This window comes from Hylobates moloch, unplaced genomic scaffold (assembly GCF_009828535.3).
Source record: "Hylobates moloch isolate HMO894 unplaced genomic scaffold, HMol_V3 SCAFFOLD_5, whole genome shotgun sequence".
NCBI classification, from domain to species: Eukaryota; Metazoa; Chordata; class Mammalia; order Primates; family Hylobatidae; genus Hylobates; species Hylobates moloch.
Genome location: NW_026652280.1, coordinates 150,810,228 through 150,829,760, shown reverse-complemented (window position 1 = coordinate 150,829,760; position 19,533 = coordinate 150,810,228). Strand labels below are relative to the sequence as shown.

Below are 19,533 nucleotides of genomic sequence, written 5' to 3'. Positions count from 1 at the left end.
GACATAAACGGAAACATGTTCCAATTGACAGCAATTGGGTTTGGTACTATTAGAGAATTCTGGCATGTCCAGGGGACTTGGAATGTATCCCCCATGGATAAGGAGAGATTACTGCTATATATAACATATCTATCTTGTTATTACTCTTAAGGTACTGGTAAGAAGTCTGGCCTGGATCACATTAATAAGCATCTACAACTATTATTTTTTTCACATTCTGAGATCATGAATCTCAGGACCCTGTAATAATAAAAAGATTCCATGTTTCTAAAAATGAAGTGTTTACAAATGGTTGGCATTGTAAACATCACCAGTTTTCTGGCAGCCAAGACAATAGGAATAAATAAATAAATAAATCTACACATTCAGAATTTGGCTCAGGGCACCATTTAAGAAGAATATTTTACAAAGTATGATGTTGCCCATAGTAACAGCTAGGGGAGGAAGAGAAACACAATTTAAGTTTCCTTGTTCTTTGTTATCACAGACAACAGTCTCTGAAAGGAAATGATTCGTGTCAACATGCAATCCACTGAATCAAGCTGATGTACCTGGCTTTCAGGGAGTTGGCAATTGATTAATAAAGATGGTGGAAAACATTTCTTACTGTCAAAATTCAAAATCAACTGCCAGACTTAAAATCCACATATTAGCCAAAACTTCCAAAGACTGGAAGCTAGTAGGTTCTAGACATTTCCTGAGACAAATTTTGATAAGTATTTTCAGCTACAAGAATGGGGAAGGTCACATAGTGATTTCCAGGTATTGCTCCCATGATTAATGTTGGAGATGAGAGGAGAGATCTTTGAGCATTCTAAAGCCCTGTCTCCACCATGTTTTAGTGCTTGACCTTACTCGTGCTCCTTCTTCCATCCCATATCTGAACTGTTTGTTCATGTGATATTTTGTAGATAGATGGCTTTTCTTAGACCACTGAAGCACTAGGAAAACATTAAACATTTCAATTCCATTTACAACCAGAGGAAGAGCTAACTAGTACATAAAGTTCTCCTGAATTCTTTGTGCGGTTATTGAGAATTGATTTGAACAGGCTCAGAAACAAACAAACAAAACACAAGGCCAAACTTTTTTCCAGGAGGTTTTCTTTGAATATATCTCCCTATAGTTATCTTCTCTCTTGATCCCAGTGTGAAGTTGCTGCTGTGGGTTATTCTAAAATGAAACTGTAAATTTTATACAAGTGGATTGCTTAGTAATGGCCTGTCAGAGAGCAAATGTTTCTGTTTCTCTTAAGGGCAATGTGCTAGAGAAATAATCTCTCAGGATGTGTAGTTGTGCAGCTAACAAGTTCTGCTCTTTTACTTACTGACTCTACTTTCTGTTGGTTTGCCAAAGAAATGGCATGGAAGGTGAGGGCCAGATTAAGCTTCTGCTAGGTACTAGGTTCTCCAGGACTTTTCCGGTGAGGTACTAATATTAAAAAAATCATTTGTTTTTTCTCAGAGCCAGGATCTTGCTCTGTTACTCAGGCTGGAATACAGTGGCATTATCATAGCTCACTGCAGCCTTGAACTCCTGGGCCCAAGTGATCCTCCCACCTCAGCCTCCTGGGTAGCTAGGACTATAGGTGTGTGCTACCGTGCCTGGCTAATTTATTTATTTATTTATTTATTTTGTAGAGATAGGGTCTCACTATGTTGCCCAGGCTGGTCTCAAGCTGGGCTTCAAGCAATTCTCCCCGTCTTGGCCTCTCAAAGCACTAAGATTACAGGTATGAGCCACAGTGCCTAGCCAAAACAAGAACACCCTATTTGGTGTATGGGAGTTGCATATGCAACTATAGGAGCATCATGTAAGTCAGTGATGAAAGCTCTAAAGAAGTATTTTAACTCTATGTATCAAACTTAATCCAACTATTTCCTAGAGGCACTCCTCTCTGAATCCTATCCATTTGTCATTGTGATGCACGGTGCGAACTGGCCCTATATGTCCTTGAAACCACCTTGTCATCTTGGCTTTATCAGAATTTATAAATCTTCTCCTCAAAGAATTCCACATATCTAGTTCCCAGAGTCCAGTTATGTCTTCAGTTCTGTTAACAAAGTGTGGCAGAAGCCAATCATTATTATTCACTTAAAAAATCAAGAAATAAACAAAATAATTTCATGCTAACAGTATGCCATGAAGCCTGAGGTTCATTTCAGTAGTTGACTCTTCTGTGCTTTGCAAACTCCATTCTCTTAGCTGTTAAGATTTCTTTTTAAATTTTGTATTTTTCTCCAAGCCTTGTTGAAGTATAATTTTTTCTCCAACTTTATTGATATAATTAATAAATGACAATTGTAAATATTTAAGGTGTATAATGTTTTGATATACGCATATATTGTAAAATGATTGCCACAGTCAAGCTAATGAACATGTCCATAACCTCCCATAGTTATCTTTGTGTGTGTGTATGGTGAGAATACTTATGAGCTTACCAAATTTCAAGTTAACAATACAGTATTATTAACTATAGTCACCATGCTGTACATGTGAGTGCCATAATTTATTCATCCTGCATAACTGAAAGTTTGTATCCTTTGACCAACATCTCTCTATTTTACTGACCCCTCAATCTCTGGTCATCACCCCGCTACTCTGTTTCTATGAGTTTGACATTTTTAGATTCCACATGTAAGTGAGATCATGAAGCATTTGTCTTTCTGCATCTGACTTATTTCTCAGATATTATGGTTTAAAGAACATATACTAAGCAATATCTCTTTCCAGATAAACACGTTTTGTGGTTGCAGCCAGGTAACAGCAGATCCCCAAGCCAGCTAAGGGCATGGGCCTTCACCATCTCACCTTTTCGTTATCCATGGAAGGGGGAAAACACACACACTGAATACTCACAGAAGCAGATGAAAATCGTTTCAACACACATTGCATAGACGCTGAAGAACCCATGTGCAATCAGGTAAGACCCCAAAATGACCGTCTGTAAATGGATGAGGAAGAGAACCAACATGTCATTTACTTTGACCAGAAGAAGAATAATGCAGCTATAAATGAAAGCCATGATGAGAAAGTTTTGAAGTACTCTGTATGGGAAAAGAGTTCAATATAGAGACCAAAAAGTTCAATGATAATGCTTCTGCATACTTTGTACTGAGACTTAAACAAGTTTTATTAAATTGACTGTCTTTTTTTTTCTTTTTTGGGGGGTACTATTTTCTTTCTTTTCTTCCTTCCTTTCCTTTCCTTTTCTTTTCTGCCTCTCTCTCCCTCCCTCCCTTCCTTTTCTCTCTTTCTTTCTTTCTTCTTTCTTTTTCTTATAAAACAGAAGTTTATTTCTCCCTAGGGTAACTGTTTATAATAGGTGTTCCAGATAACAGAACGAGCCTTCTCAACACAGTGATCCAGGGATTCTGGCCATATGCCCAGCTCTTTAGAAGAAAGAGAGAACAAATTTTTGTTATCAAGCAAAGAGATTTTGCCAATGATATTTTGTGTCTCTTCAATCAGTTGATGCCAGTGTTTTTATTTCTGAAATATTCTTTTGAATTCTTTTAAAATTTTTTTTTTTAACTTTTATTTCTGGTTAAAGGGTATGTGTACAGGTTTGTCATATAAGTAAATTGTGTGTCATAGGGGTTTTGTGTATAGATTATTTCATCACCCAGGTGACAAGCATAGTATCCAATAGGTAGTTTTTCCATCTTTTCCCTCCTACCCTCCACCCTCAAGTAGGCCCCAGTGTCTGTTGTTTCCCCCTTTGTGTCTACGTGTACTCAATATTTAGCTACAACTTATAAGTGAGAACATGCGGTATTTGGTTTTCTCTTCCTGTTTCAGTTTGCTTAGGAGAACAGCCTCCAGCTCCATATCCATGTTGCTGCAAAGGACATGATCTCATTCTTTCTTACGACTGTGTAGTATTCCATGGTGTACATGTACCACATTTTCTTTATCCAGTCTATAACTGATGACCTGCTCATTTTCTTCCTGCCACCCCCAGTACCTAGCAAAAATATCTCAGTTTTAGTATCTTGTACCCAAGGCAATAAAGCATTAGGCATTAAGAGCACATACTGCCTGGGTTTGAATCACAGCTCAGGCACTCAACAAGTGAATTAACCTTTCTGTGTCTCCTACATAAAATTGGCAGTGGGGGAGGGGCGAATGTGAGTAATGACAGTATTTTTGACATGTGGGTTAAATGAGTTAATATATTATGATAGATACTGCAGGGCTTCACCCAGATCTACACTGCCTCATCCATCCTCAGTTGTGGGAAATCTAGGCTGCTAATGACTCAGTTGCTTCCCTCACTAACAATTGCCCTTCCTGCAGGGAATTGCCTCACCCAAAGTTATACCCTCATGCAGGGGTCAGTTCATGACCAAAAACTGCCTGATGCAGCATACAAAGGTCCAGCCCCTTTGCCAGAATGTCCTGCAATTCCGAGGCCTCAGCTGTAACTTCGCCATGGGTCAGCTTCTCCTGCTACCTTTCCTGCCCTCCTCGCTTTCTTACCAATGTATCTCAGGAGACAGCTTCCTGACATAACTTCTGCATGCAATCCTCTGTCTCAGGTTATTTCCAAGGAACCCAGTCTCTAAAGTAGAATGTGGGTTGGCATAATGACCAATAATTTTAGCTATCATTATTATTTCTACTATTCCTTTTTAAAATTGTGCTATCTCTGATAAATCGCAGAATCAACAATACCCAGCTGCTACGGAGTGAATTGTGTACCCCCTAAATTCATTTGCCGAAGCCCTAAGCCCCAATGTGATTTGAAGGTGGGACCTTTGGGAGGTGATTAGGTCAGGAGGATCAGATTAGTGTCCTTATAAGAAGATAAATGAAAGAGATAATCTCTCTCTCTCCCCACCATGTAAGGATACAGGAAGGTGTCTCTCTGCTCACCAGGAAGAGGGCCCTCACCAGAAATCAAGTTGGCTGGCACCTTGATCTTGGACTTCCCAGCCTTCAGAACTGTGAGGAGTAAATTTCTGTTGTTTAAGTCATCCAGTCTATAGTATTTTTATTATAGCAGCCTGTACTGACTCAGACACCAGCTCTTACCAGCAAAGGTACCCAGTAGTAATTTAAAGATGCTGGTCCTTGTGCAATCACTGGCAGTCTTTGTGTGAAGAATAGGAAGGCCAGAACACCTACATTGAAAAGGTAGAACATGTATATTATACATTTGCAAAAGAATATGGTTTTTTGTAGTAAAGCAGTTCTTTCAAGCATCTTTTAAACTTTTTTTTTTTTTTTCATCATGATTACTTACCTATACTTCCAGCAACTAGAATTTTCCCCAGGAATAATACAAAGTATGTAACTTCATCTGTAACTGCAACTCTGAGTATCAGAAAAAAAGAAAGTATAATTCTGTGTTTAAAATATACTTGGTACTTAAAATTTATGGCAGTAAATATTCATGAGTTTATTTTGGTGTGTCTTTGCTGAAATTGTATTTGGCAATTGTTTTGCAAGAAATGATGGTGGAACTCATGGATGATGTTCTGACTTATTTTTAATGTAAACAGAAGATGGCATTGTAGGGCTGTCAGGAGCCCTGCAGTGGTGGTGTCAGCCTCACTCTGATTTGAAGCCTATAGACACCCTGAGTCCTGAGGATGCTGTATTGTTCTCTGATTTTGTTCACTCAGGCTCCACCAATTCTGGGAGGGGGAAAGATGATAATGTGGTTCATCTGGGGGAATTTCTTGAGCAGAGGGGATAACAAAAATGAAAAAATGCCAATGGACCTAAAGACACAGGTGGATGATGGAAGCAACAATTCTCAGGTATGAAAATAAATTAATGGTATGAGAGATAATATTTAAATCTGTCAAGTTAAAAGATAATATTCATATCCAATAATGCCACCAACACTTTAAATAACAACATGTAAAGGATGTAATGCTCAAGGTTCACTACATTGCTAAATTACAATGTTCAGCCTGATTACTTACTTTAAAACATTTCTCATCAGCAGATTGAAAGCATCTTTTGCTGACCTGCAGAAGTTTCTGCCATATATTGCAATCTGAGGAAGACAGTTGATATTATTCTGGAGCCAGTAACATACTCTAACAAGATCAAAAGACAATCCAATGACAGGAAGGTAACCAAATTAATTCCTGTCATTTGTAGAGCTATCCCTACTCTTCTTTCTAACATGTGTATTTGTGGGACACACTGTGTGTCCTCAGCTCTACACAACTCTCAGGGTCATTGACAGTCAGATGTGCTTCCGATGCTGTATGCCCTCAAACTCTGGGGTATTAGACAGCCTTAAACAGAGGCAGGTCTTTTTCTCAAATTCCAGATAATGGCTTCTGTCTTTAAAATGTTTGGGCTAGAGTTTATTGCCGACAAGGTTAAATATTGTAGTCTCTACATAAAAAATTACTCTTAAGGAAACCCAATACTTTTCACTAAATTTGATTTATTGATGAATAGGCTTAACACAATACTCTCATTGGAGGTAAATTAATGACTGTTTGAATCTCCATAACTATTTCAATCACTTTTCCAGACCCTGTGCTACTGTGATAACAAGCAAATGTCATAAGGTTATACTGTAGCTTTCTAAATGTTAGAAGAATTATATTTCTGGATCCCTTATGTTAAAAAACCAATTTAGGAGTTTCCATATTGCCATAGGAAACAAGTAAAACTCAGTCAAGCATTGTCAATGTCCACACATTTCAACACAATATTCATAAAAGGATAAGACCCTTCTTTAAAATTACGTAAATTCCAGAATTAGAAAGTATTTTCTTCTCAGAATGAAACACAGATTAAATACTCTGTCTTCCCACTAAACTATGCCAAAGACACACAAAACCATTTTTTATCCAACACACTTGTAAGTTTCCAAAATGTGTAATTTTTTTCTCTCAAAAAAGATATTGAAGGTAATAATATAGTTCAGATACTATCTAGACTAGGGAAGCATATTCCCTGAATCATGCATTGAATTCACAGGCCTTATATCAGCATAGTGATAAATTCAACTGCATGATGTAAAAGTGCTTTAGAGAGGGCAATGTAGACATGAGGTTTGGGATTGCAAAGAAGCAGCTTAGTAAATAAAAAATAATCTACCTACCATAATATAGGCATTTCTGTTTAAAAACTTTATTGCATTTTCCAAACACCAGAAGCAGCATCTCAGGCAGCATTGTAGGAATTTAGAAAATGTGTTCTGGGTACCTATGAGAAGGAGATATTTAAATCTATTAATGATTTGCAGCTGAACCTTATCAGTCAAACTAAATAATAATACAACATTTAAAATGAGATTTAAAATTTTTTATTGTTATAAAATATACATAATATGAAATTTGCCATTTTAACCATTTTTAAGTGTACAGTTCAGTGGCATTGAGTACATTTATAATGTTGTACAACCATCACTGCTATCCATTTCCAGAACTTTAAAATCTCAAATAGAAATTCTATGCCCTTCAACAGTAACTTCTCATTCCCCTCTTCCCCCAGCTCCTAGTAAACTCCATTATATTTTTTGTCTGTATAAATTTGCTTCTTCTAGGTGCTTCAAATAGGAGAAATCATACAATATTTACCCTTTTGTATCTTGCTTATTTCATTTAGCATGATATTGTCAAGGGTCATCATTTCATTCCTTTTTAAGGTTGAATAATATTTCATTGTATGTATATAACACATTTTGTTTATTCATTTGTTGATTGGAATTTGGGTTGTTTATACCTTCTGGCTATTCTGAATAATGCTGTTATGAACAGTGATGTGCAAGTATCTGTTTGAGTTCCTTCTTTCAATTCTTTTCATATGTATCTAGATGTGGGATTTCTGGGTCATATAAAATTATATTTAAAAATTTTTTAGAAACTGCCATACTGTTTTCTACAGTGACTACCTCATTTGACATTCTCTCCAGCAATACAAAAGGATTCCAATTTCTCCACATTCTTACCAACACTTCTTATTTTCTGTTTTTTTTCTTTGTTTATATATATCTATAATAGCCATTCTAATGTGTATGGAGTGCTATCTCATTGGGGTTTTGATCTGCATTTCCCTAATGACTAGTGATATTAAGCATCTTTTCATGTCCTCATTGGCCATTTGCATATCATTTTTGGAGAAATATCTATTCAAGTTCTTTGTCCATTTTTGAATTGGGTTGCTTATTTTGCTGTTGAGTCGTAGAAGTTCTTATATATTCTGGATATGAATTCCTTATCTGGCATATGATTTGGAAATATTTTCTTCCATCATGTGGGCTGTCTTTTCACTCTCTTGGTAGTGTCCTTTGTTGAATAAATGTTTTTAAATTTGATGAAGTTCAATGTATTTTTCTTTTGTTGCCTATGCTTTGGGTGTTCTATCTAAGAAATGATCACCAAATCCAATGTCATGAAGCTTTCATCTTATGTTTTCTTCTAAGAGTTTTATAGTTTTAGTGCTTTTGTTTAGGTCTTTGATCCATTTTTAGTTAATTTTTGTATATTAATGTAAGATAAGGTTGAACTTCATTCTTTTGCATGTGGATATCCCATTTTCCCAGCACCGTTAGTTGAAAAGACTGACCTTTTCCCATTGAATGGTCTTATATGTGAGAGTTAGTTTCTGGGATTTCTCTTTTATTTTACCTCTATATGTCTGTCCTTATGCTAGTACCACACTCTTTTGATTGCTGTAGATTTATAATAAGTTTTGAAATCAGGAAGTGTGAGTCTTCCAGCTTTTTTGTTCCTTTTCAAGTCTGTTTCCAATATTAATAATAAAATATTTTAAGGTACATTCCAAGCAAAGTTTATGTGTTTGTAAACAATATATATCAGATATGAAGACTTATGCCCGTGACACCCACATCTATATTTTAAGCCTAACCTGACCTGAACTATAGACTTGGAACTGCCAACCTGACATCTCCATCATACTTCTCAACAATAACATCTCAAAAAAGAATTCTTAATCTCCTTTTTGAAATTTGTTTCTTCTGGCTTCCACAGCTTAATAAATAGGATCACACACCTTTTCTCTTTTCTTCACCACTGTCCCTCCCCTCCGCTGACATCAACTCCTTAAGCAAGCTCTCTCTGGTTTTCCTTCAGAACAGAACAGGTCCCAAACATGCCCTTTCATCCTTACTACCCTAGTCCAAGTTATAATCATCAGGTCTCCCCCCACCCCCGATCCAATTTATTATCTTCACAAAAGTCAAGACGTCTGAAATCTTACGTTTAAGACGGTGGTCCAAGTATTCTAGGACAATTTTAAACATTTGAATTAATGCAATAATCAAAGATCCAAATGCTAGGGAGCCGGTGTGATATCTGCACAAAAATAAAATGAGAATAAGTTAAAACTTAATACTATTATTTAAAAGGATGCTCACTGAATAATTTTCACAAGTAAAAGGTATCTGCAGAAGGATTAACAGCAAAAAGCCTGTTGCACTCTCTTATTTAGATTGATAAAGGTCTCCGTAGAGGATTTTAAACCATATACATCTGTCTTACCCTTCATCAGCATAAATGACACCAATAGTCTATCATCATAAAATACGATGTTTTTACTGCTCAGTGGAGACACAGAGCCAAGTTAATCCTTGATCTTTCATTTGGTATCCTCCTCTATCTTTTTCTCTCTCTAGTAACCTATAGCATTTAGAAGGAAATTGGCTTGGGTAAGGATTGTAAAACTGGCTATGAAACCAGACAAAACCAGTGGGCATCCATGACTTTTGATTCATACCTTTGATTTCATTTGTACCTTGCCACTTGAATTAATGAGCCAAGAGTGAATTACAAGCACACTAAATGTAACTGACAAGATAGGTGTAGGCTTCAACTTGGAACTTACCGTATGGCTCGTCCAAATGCAGTAAAAAGTGGATAACGTGGGATGTCATCAGGTTTTTTCATGGCCCAGTAATAAGTAGCGAATGCACCAGCAAGGGCACACTGACCCAGTGCAATGACGAAGTTTATAAGCCAGAGAAAGATAAACAAGTTGTATACATGGAAGGTAGGGATGTATTGATGGTACAAGCTCTTTCCACCATAGAACGCAAAGTTACACAGAGCCCCAGGGCAAGCTTTGGCAATTTCAGTTGTATTAAAAATCTGCATTCAGAAAAAAGAACACAAGGACATAATATTAAATATCACTCCAAGATAACAACTCCCTGTGCTTTCCTCTTCCCCTTAATTGCATGTCCTGTTGTTTCTCCATCAGCTCCTGCTCTTACTCCTCTATTTTCTTTTATATCACTTTATATAATTCTCTAATGAGCGCTGGAAAGTATCCCGTTTTTCATCAAATGCTCATAATCTGCACCCACTATAATTTCGCATGGATCAGTGTTGTTGTTGACCATACCTACTGTCTGTGGTCTTGGGTATATGGTAGGGCAGGTAAGCTCAGGAGATACAGTGCTTTCTCTCCATTCTGCCCACTGTTTTCAATACTCTCCTGCTTACCTGATGCACACTCCCCTTCAGCACATAGTTGTCCCTGTCAGTGTATAGGATCTCTGCTTCGGAACAATTCCTACAACAACTACAAAATGAATTGCAGCAGAAGTCTATATTGAAGTAAGTAAATGAAAGAGTTTCTTGTACTTACCTCTGGGTCACAGGTTTGATTTTCATGTATACAACGCCCCTCTGGAGCTATGACTTTGTATACAGGTACCCCTGATGTCGCCAAGAAACTGAATAAACTCCATTAAGGATAAACTATTTGCTGGTAGATTGAAAATAAATGGACAAGAAAACAATACAGACAACTCAAAAGTGCATGAGAAATTAACTTCAAAAATTCCTAATATTTTAATAATATTCATCTATTTTTCAGGCCTAGATTAATGTAATGTGGGCCAGCTGCACTGAGTGGCCCCTTAAAAACAGTAAAATGTACAGGAGCTTTCTTGGCTTATTGCTAAGGAGCAGTATCATGTGGAGACAAAATAAAACAAACCTACAATATGAACTATTTGGGGGGAAATTCAATCAGTAGATTGAAACGTTTTTAGAGCTTGGGAAAAAAATAGTTATTTCTTAGTACATTCGTCATCTTCCCAGGGATAGAAAACACTGAACAAAAACTCCTGGTTCACGAATAGTCATGTGAACCTGAGGTTTAAAGAGGCCAATTACCAAAGGATACACTGCTGTCACGACCCAGTAGCAAATGCAGATTGAGAGCAAAATGAAAGTTAAAGCTGGATAGACTAATGTACTAGGAACGTATCCAATGGCTCTGAAATAAAACAAATAGTTGAAATTCAAAATGATTGTTAAAACTAGAAATAAGCTTTAGACTGAATTAATTCTAAGAAAACTGGTAATAACCACGGACTCTTTTTTTGGTGATCATTCTGGCATATTCTCAGTTGGTTTTACATTTTTATTTATTTACTTATTTTTAAAAGTAAGTTACGTGTTTTTCCGATGCACATGTTAGACTCCTGCCTAAAGTCCCTCAAATTTTCCTTCCTTTGGTTACTACTGTCTGACCCATAAAGATTTGATACATTGTAATCATGACATTTCTTCCTTTTGTTTAGATTCTTAGACTTTTAAAATTGAAGAAGATCATGTGTCACACCGTGGGAATCCCCCACTAATTCAAGAATCCCCTATACTTCTTCAGAATGTGTTCACTAGCCTTTGGTGAACACATTGAGTGATGGGTACTTACTTTTACATGACATGGCTTATTCTATTTTCTTATCAAGGTATTAGAAATTTCTTCCTTATCTGCCTGTTTGCAAACTATATCCTCTAACTTCTGGGGAAGAAATGACCATTTTCCCATTTTTTCCACATAGCAACCCTTCAGGTAATTCCTTATTCTTTTTTCTTCGGAAAATATAATGTCTATTTGCAGTTAAATGTATTTTTAAATTATAAATTTAAATTATATTTGAAAATATAATTTCTAAAATGCAATTTTGGAAAATATAATGATCAAGGATAATAATTTCTTTGATATTTTCTAATAGGACACGGTTTGTGAAATGTTCACTATCTGACTGCATTACTTCTAATGACTTCTGTTACATGATCTTTTCAGCATATGACACTGGATTAAACACAATACTGTTTCATATGGCCATTGAGAAATCAGATGAAAATCTTATCACTCCTAATGCATTGATGCTTAGATTTTTTTGTATTTGCTACCTTCCTCACCTCACTATTTAAGCTATACTGTTTTCTCTTTTCTCCAAACACTGCTGTTAAGTGAATTATTGTGTGTCCTTAGGTTTACCCTGTATTCTCACACCTATTTATTTCAGTCCTTAATACCCCCTGAGCAAACTACCAACCTGTTTCAGTTTTACTGGCCCTTTAACACAAACACATATGCTCATGCAAATGCACATTTAGAAGTGAAACAAGTAGAGCAAGTTACAGTGAACTGTGCAATATCATACTACTTAAGAAATAAACCCAGAAAATCAGTAGTTTTCAGTGGCTAATGATAGGTTATTGTGGGAAGGAGAGAGAGTTTAACTAACTGCTTGTTAACTATTTAAACCACTGACTTCAGGTGGCACTATTATAATAAAAATAATAATACGGTAATTTTGTTTAAATAATCCTTAAAACTTAAAAATAATTTGGTTCTTGGTCATTAACAATGTAGTTTCCATCACACTGAATAGACAGCGTGGGCTGTTGGCTTTATAATAATGCTTTCCCGGTTACTTCCATGCCTTATTAAAAAATTCACAGTATTATTCTTGAATGACCTTTTGGAATAGCGTGGAAACTATAGGTGTTATTATCTCTTGGCATGAATTTTATGAAAGATTTAGTATTTATTTTGTAACTTTAGAAAATAAAAATGACTCTTGGTATAAAGTGTTCCTAAACTATGGGCTTTAGATATGAAATGTATAGTCTGGTGCTCCTAGAATCAATTGTCCTGTCTATTAGAAAATTACGTCACTCAGACAGAAGTGGCAATAGCATATAATTGACTTTATAGAATTATGGTGATTTAAAGTTTTGCAAATTATCTCAACCATTAATATAAACATATGACCCAGTATGAAAATAATATAACATGTAATCTAGCTAACGTTTATATAGCACTTTATCACTTACTTTCACATGTGTCATTCTCCTAACACATATTTGGTGTTCAAAAACTGCTAATACGTAGATTAAATAGGTTTTACCCTTATTTTACCCTATGATTATTGAGGTTTGGGGATATTAAAGGACTTGTTAGTGGTGATCTTTCTAATAAGTGGCAGAGTGTGAACTTGAATAAGTGTTCCTGAATGGAAGATGCTTTCTTTTAAAAGTCTTCTTTTTTTTTTTTTTTTTTTGAGACAGAGTTTTGCTCTTGTTGCCCAGGTTGGAGTGTAATGTCACGATCTCAGCTCACTGCAACCTCTACCTTCCAGTCCAAGTGATTCTCCTGCCTCAGCCTCCCAAGTAGCTGGGATTACAGGCATGCGCCACCACGTCCGGCTAATTTTGTATCTTTAGTAGAGACGGGGTTTCTCCATGTTGGTCAGGCTAGTCTCGAACTCCTGACCTCAGGTGACCCACCTGCCTCGGCCTCCCAAAGTGCCAGGATTACAGGCGTGAACCACCGCGCCCAGCCAAAAGTGTTCTTGAAAGGAAAATAGGTGAGATATTTATGCAAGGGACAGTGACTGATTTTACTGACTGATACACTTTAGCTGAGTTTCTACATTAAGGGCCTTACTTGCTTCCTTCCTTCAGCAGGATAATGGCGACTCGGATTCGATTCCTGAGGAAGATCAGCATGAGGATGACAATCACTTCAATGATGCAGAGTATTATCACTTTGAACAGGAAAAAAAAAATCAGTCTGTAATACAAGTAGATACAGAAACAAACCTTCCCTGCAAATGCTAGGATTGAACTTTACGATTACTTCTGCCAGTTCTGACACCTCATAATCTAAGCAGTGTTATCTCTCCAAAAATGCCAATCTTAGAAATTAACTTTCACAAAATCCTAAGAAATCTAGATTAAATCCTTTAGCAAGAGCTTGAACATCTCTTTTGGAAAGGGTTCATCTCATCCATAAAGCATTTCACACAACTTGTAGAACTTTGAAAATAGGAATGGAAAAAGGGAAGGGCTGCTTTAGGTAGTTCTATTTTAGATGTTTTCACCTTTAGTTCATTGAGTAAGACAATATACAGAAGACACGTTTTGAGCTGTTCGCTTTCCTCATAATGCCTCTTAATTGTCCTTGCTGGCTGGCAGGGCAGGTTCTCGGCTGTCCCATTATTATTTTGTGACTCTTCGCACTATGGGCACCATTGATGGAATCAGCTTGTAAACTTAACCCAACTCGGCCAATATAAGTATTAGAATTTAAACTAAAGGAACCTAGTTTAGTCAACTGAATTTTTTTAGTCTTGAATTGTAGTTTATAAATCTTGAATTGTAGGTTATACAAACTGCGTCAAAACCATCTTTATGTAAAATAAGTGAACCTGCAGAGAAAGAATAAAGTATAGATGTATAAAGAAAGACAGCAAGGAGAGGAAATCTTGGGTTCTTTTTGGCTTTCATTTCCTGACTCCAAGTAAACTTTGAAGTCCAGCTACCTTTCTGCTTGTTTGAGTTTGATGAGGCACTTCTGTATCCTTATATCCTATATCCATCTGCTCTGCTTTCAGCCTGTTCGTGTTTTCTTTTCTCTTTAGCTAGCTTGAATTAGTTTTTTTAAACTTGAAGCCAAATATCATCAATTATTATATTTCCTCATTTCTAAGACATATCCTTAAATAATAAGTTTTTAGGAAAAGAAACACTTCATTAAATGTTTATTTAATAATTTTAAGATGCATCCTGATTTCAGAAGTGTTAAAAAGTAAAAGGTATGGATCTTAAAATCAAGAAACAGAATCTAAAATTGTACAAGGAACTTAATGGAAACTTAAATTCCCACTTGTGAAAGAATCCAGTCTATAACCTCCTTGCTGGATGGTTATGGAGCTCATGCTTGAACAGTTCTGTTGATGGAGAGCTCATTATTTCATTCTATTATTATATCACTAAAATTCTGACACATCACACATCATTTACTGTCTCCGAGTAAGTAGAAGTTCACCCAGAGGTATACAAAGACCTTAGTAATGTATCATCTCACTTCTACATCTTCCTTTAGTTATACTATGTATTTATGTTTTCATGTACATTTTATTCTCTTAAAACACTAATTTGAACCCAAAATTGTGGCGTGTAACCATATTATGCTAAAATTGTTATCTTCTTTGAATGAACCTATAAAGATAATACATATGAGTCACTTTATATTATGACATTGCACTGTTAAAAAACTCTGTATATCTAACTTCTGCCTTTATAAAATTGCACCCACAAAATAATTACATTAGAGAAATATAACTGTCTTTTGAACTTACATACAGTCATGCACTGCATGACAATGTTTTGAACAGGAAACAATGGACTGCATATACAACGCCAGTCCTGTAAGATTATAATGGAGCTGAAACATTCCTATTGCCCAGTGGCATCGTAGTGCAATGCATTACTCATGTGTTTGGAGTGATGTTGGTGTAAACAAACCTGTTGTGCTGACAGTCACATAAAAGTACAGCACATGCAAGTAGGTATAGCATATAATGCTTGATACTAATAATGAATGAGTTTGTTATTGTTTTATGTATTTACTACACAATAATTTTTGTTATTTCAGAGTGTACTCCCACTACTTACTATAAAAAAAAGTTATCTGTTAAACAGCTTCAGGTGGGTCTTTCAGGAATATTCCAGAAGAAGGCATTATTATAATAGGAGATGACAGCTCCATGTTTTTTATTGTCCCCGAAGACCTTCCAGTGGGACAAGATGTGGAGGTGGAAGAAAGTGACATTGATGATGATTCTGACGCCTGTGTAGGTCTACGATAATGTATGTATTTGTGTCTTTAATTTTTTTTTTCTAATTTTTTAAATAAAATAGAGATAGGGTCTCACTCTGTTGCCCAGGCTGGTCTTGAACTCCTGGGCTCAAATGATCCTCCCACCTTGGCCTCCCAAAGTGCTAGGATTATAGGCGTCAGCCACCACGCCTGGCCTGTGCCTCCGTTTTTAACAAAACATATTGAAAGTAAAAAAAAAAAAAAAAAAAAAAACCTTAAAAATAGAAAAAGCTTTTAGAATTAGAATGTAAAGAAAGAAAATGTTTTTGTACAGCTGTTTGTATAAGTGTTATTATAAAACAGTCAAAAATTAAAGCTAAATGTTATTATAAAAGAGTCAAAAAGTTTAAAAAATTAAAAATATATAAAAGTTATAGTAAGCTTAGGTTAATTATTGAAGGAAGAAAGTTTTTAATAAATTTATTGTAGCCTAGATGTACAGTGCTTATAAAGTCTACAGTAGTGTACAGTAATGCTCTTCACATTCACTCACCACTCACTTACTTAAGCTCCATTCATGGTAAACACTCTTCACACGGGTACTATTTAAAAAATGTTTTATGCCATATCTATCTTTACTGTATCTTTCCTATGTTTGGATATACAAACCCTTGCCATTGTATTACAATTTCCTACAGTATTCAGCAGAGTAACATGCTGTATGGGTTTGTAGACTAGGAGCAGTAGGCTATTACGTGTAGCCTAAGAGTGTAGTAGGCTATACCATCTAGGTTTGCATAAGTATACTCTATGATGTTTACACAATGAAAAAATTGCCCAACAATGCATTTCTCAGAATATATTTCTCTCATTAAGCAACACATGACTATCCTATATCCCCCCTTTTGTTTGAATAAGAGTAAATAATATAAATATATTTGATGCCCTATAGAGTCATTAGTATAACTGTAACTTAACAAAGGACGAGACTGGCACCTGGGAGCTAAGAGATATACACGAGTTCATAGTTAATAGCAGAGATATGAATAGAACCATCTCCGAACACAAAGTAAAACTCATAAAATTACAATTTTGGTATTTATAACTCCGCCTACTTTCAGTGTTTGTGTTAATGAGTGTAATTTCACATATATGCTTTTGTTTTTGGTGCCTAGAATTTTGTCCAAACACAGAGCAAGTAATCAATTAAAATCTGAAAAGTGAGTTATGAAAGCGGAGCTTATCTGAGTTATCAGAATTCCTAGACTTGAAAATTCTAATAAGTCTGTATTTTCCTAAAGGTGCATCTCTTTACTTTTCCAATGGCAGATTCTGATCACCTCAACGGCGTTTGTGTGGAAGGGTCTTATGAGACAGCCGGGGGTGGGCACAGAACCTGTAACTAAGATCCATCCAAGAGTACAACTAGAAGTTTCAACACATAATGGGTGACATTTGTCACCTTCAGAAATAATAGACAACAGTAAGCGGGTTGCTGAAGAGATGTGGAATCATTTAAATTCAGGAAAAATGATGAGGATTCAATTCCCTGATCCTGATGAGGATGGCTGATTTTTGCAGTTAAAAAGAAAAGGTTATAAATGAAACAATTCTATAACATATTTGGATAAAAAGATGTCAGTGAAGGCTATTAGTCTGCATAAGAGCTAGAAATGAGAAGCCAAACAGTAAGAAGTTGGAGTTTGATACAGTATTTTTTTTTAAGAGAAAAACTAAATGTGGTGGAGAAGGAATCTGGGAGGGACATCTGTGCTGCTCAGCTAGGTCATCAAGGTTTGCATCGTCTGAGGAAAGCATCTCCCACCGCTGTCCAAGCCCCTTTGCTAAAATAGCTTCTGATTGGTAATCTTGCTTTCCAGGTGCTCTGATCCCAGGAAGGTAGTGTCCTATATGGAAAATGTCTGCACTTTGGTCACTAGGAGACTATCCTAATGATGTAAACAGATATAGGGTGCTTTGGTGACTTAACATGAGCTTGTCCTTGAAAGTCTGAGTATCAGGCTGGGCGCGGTGGCTCACGCCTGTAATCCCAGCACTTTGGGGGGCCGAGGAGGGCAGATCACGAGGTCAGGAGATCGAGACCAAGGTGAAACCCCGTTTCTACTAAAAATATAAAAAATTAGCCAGGCGTGGTGGCGGGCGCCTGTAGTCCCAGCTACTTGGGAGGCTGAGGCAGGAGAATGGCGTGAACCCGGGAGGTGGAGCTTGCAGTGAGCCGAGATCGCGCTGCTGCACTCCAGCCTGGGCGACAGAGCGAGACTCCGTCTCAAAAAAAAAAAAAAAAAAAAAAAGTCTGAGTATCCTTGAATGAAGTGGCAAAGTCAAGTTTTCAAATTGATGGGAATGGGACCCATGCCTGGAATCATGACACCCCAAGATATTGCTCCCTTCTGAGGTTCTTTCTGGGCCTCTTACCAGGCTTCCTTGAATGTGTCTTGTCTGGCTCTCTAACTTCAAGAATATAAAGATGATTTTTTTAAAAGCAACATGTAGTTAGAGATTATTTTGAAAATCTTGATTAAAGAACACAAATCTTAAAAGGAGTATTATTATAACACCATTCTAGGAATATGAGATTAAAACCATCTCTGAAATCAACTTGCTTAAAAAATTTTGTTACATTTAAATAAATATTTAAATTTGTTAATATTAAAAATATTATCCTTAAGAAATTAAAAACCTTGAAGAAAGACTTCAAAAATGCAAATTTATTTTCAGATACTTATTACTCATAATTCCTATAAGTGGTTTAAATATTTTGCTATGAAAAGTTGTTGTTTGTTTTTCCTTTTCCTTTTTTAAAAACAAGTTTGAGGCTGAGCACGGTGGCTCACGCCAGCACGGTGGCTCATGCCAGCATGTTAGAAGGCTGAGGTGGGAGGATCACTTGAGCCCAGAAATTCAAGACCAGCCTAGACAACATAGGGAGACCTCATCTCTACAAAAAATTAAAAAATTAGCCAGGCATGGTGACACACATCTGTGGTCCTAGCTACTTGGGAGGCTGAGGTGGTAGAATTGCTTGAGTTTGGGAGGTCAAGGGTGAAGTTAGCCATGATTGTGCCACTGCACTCCAGCCTGGGTGATAGAGCAAGATCTTATCTCAGAAAAATAAATAAATAAATAGTTTGAAAAATCAAGCATTTGTTTCTTTTTAAACATCTTTCTTAGACATCAGGTTAATGCCTATAAATGTCTACAACTAAACAATTTTAATTCGAAGGCAAATGGCCTGAGGTCTTTGTAAGGTAGTATTTTCTTAGATTATACAATAAATTTTCCTCAATGACTTTTCCACTTACTGTAGTTAGAGGATTATAGACACATTACCTTTTATGACACAAGTGATAAATACATTTAACAGGTTATACCAACCCAAGTTTTCCTTTAGACAAAAAGATATTTTCTCATTATTACAATTTTAATGAAATCAGTTTTTAAAATACTCACTAAATGTGAACCATGTTTGTTGCAGTTCAAAGTACATGCTTATGTTAGTCTGAATCCCAATGTCATAGATAGTTAATACAGAACTTGGGCGTTCCTGAAGATTGGTGTACTGCTGGTAACAGTGCCATATTCCTTGAAAAAGAAAGAAAAACAGAATAATATAAAATATGGTTTTCTGAAATAGGAGCTATATGTGCTCATCATACATAGCTA

At 36.2% G+C, this 19,533-nt stretch overlaps 1 protein-coding gene across 9 annotated transcripts in view; it reads right to left on the bottom strand.

Moving 5' to 3' along the window:
- SLC44A5 (solute carrier family 44 member 5) overlaps window positions 1–19,533 on the bottom strand; it is a 392,569-nt gene that overhangs the window by 6,423 nt on the left and 366,613 nt on the right. For all 9 annotated transcript variants that reach the window (XM_058439661.1, XM_058439656.1, XM_058439660.1 and 6 more), the window contains 11 exons: window positions 19,321–19,452; window positions 13,693–13,792; window positions 11,131–11,223; window positions 10,588–10,675; window positions 9,823–10,085; window positions 9,199–9,293; window positions 7,079–7,182; window positions 5,937–6,010; window positions 5,249–5,319; window positions 5,038–5,126; window positions 2,860–2,944 (listed from right to left, as the gene is read on the bottom strand). In XM_058439661.1, the coding sequence (XP_058295644.1) occupies window positions 2,860–2,944; window positions 5,038–5,126; window positions 5,249–5,319; window positions 5,937–6,010; window positions 7,079–7,182; window positions 9,199–9,293; window positions 9,823–10,085; window positions 10,588–10,675; window positions 11,131–11,223; window positions 13,693–13,792; window positions 19,321–19,452 (1,194 nt within the window). The remainder of the gene's footprint in view (window positions 1–2,859; window positions 2,945–5,037; window positions 5,127–5,248; window positions 5,320–5,936; window positions 6,011–7,078; window positions 7,183–9,198; window positions 9,294–9,822; window positions 10,086–10,587; window positions 10,676–11,130; window positions 11,224–13,692; window positions 13,793–19,320; window positions 19,453–19,533) is intronic.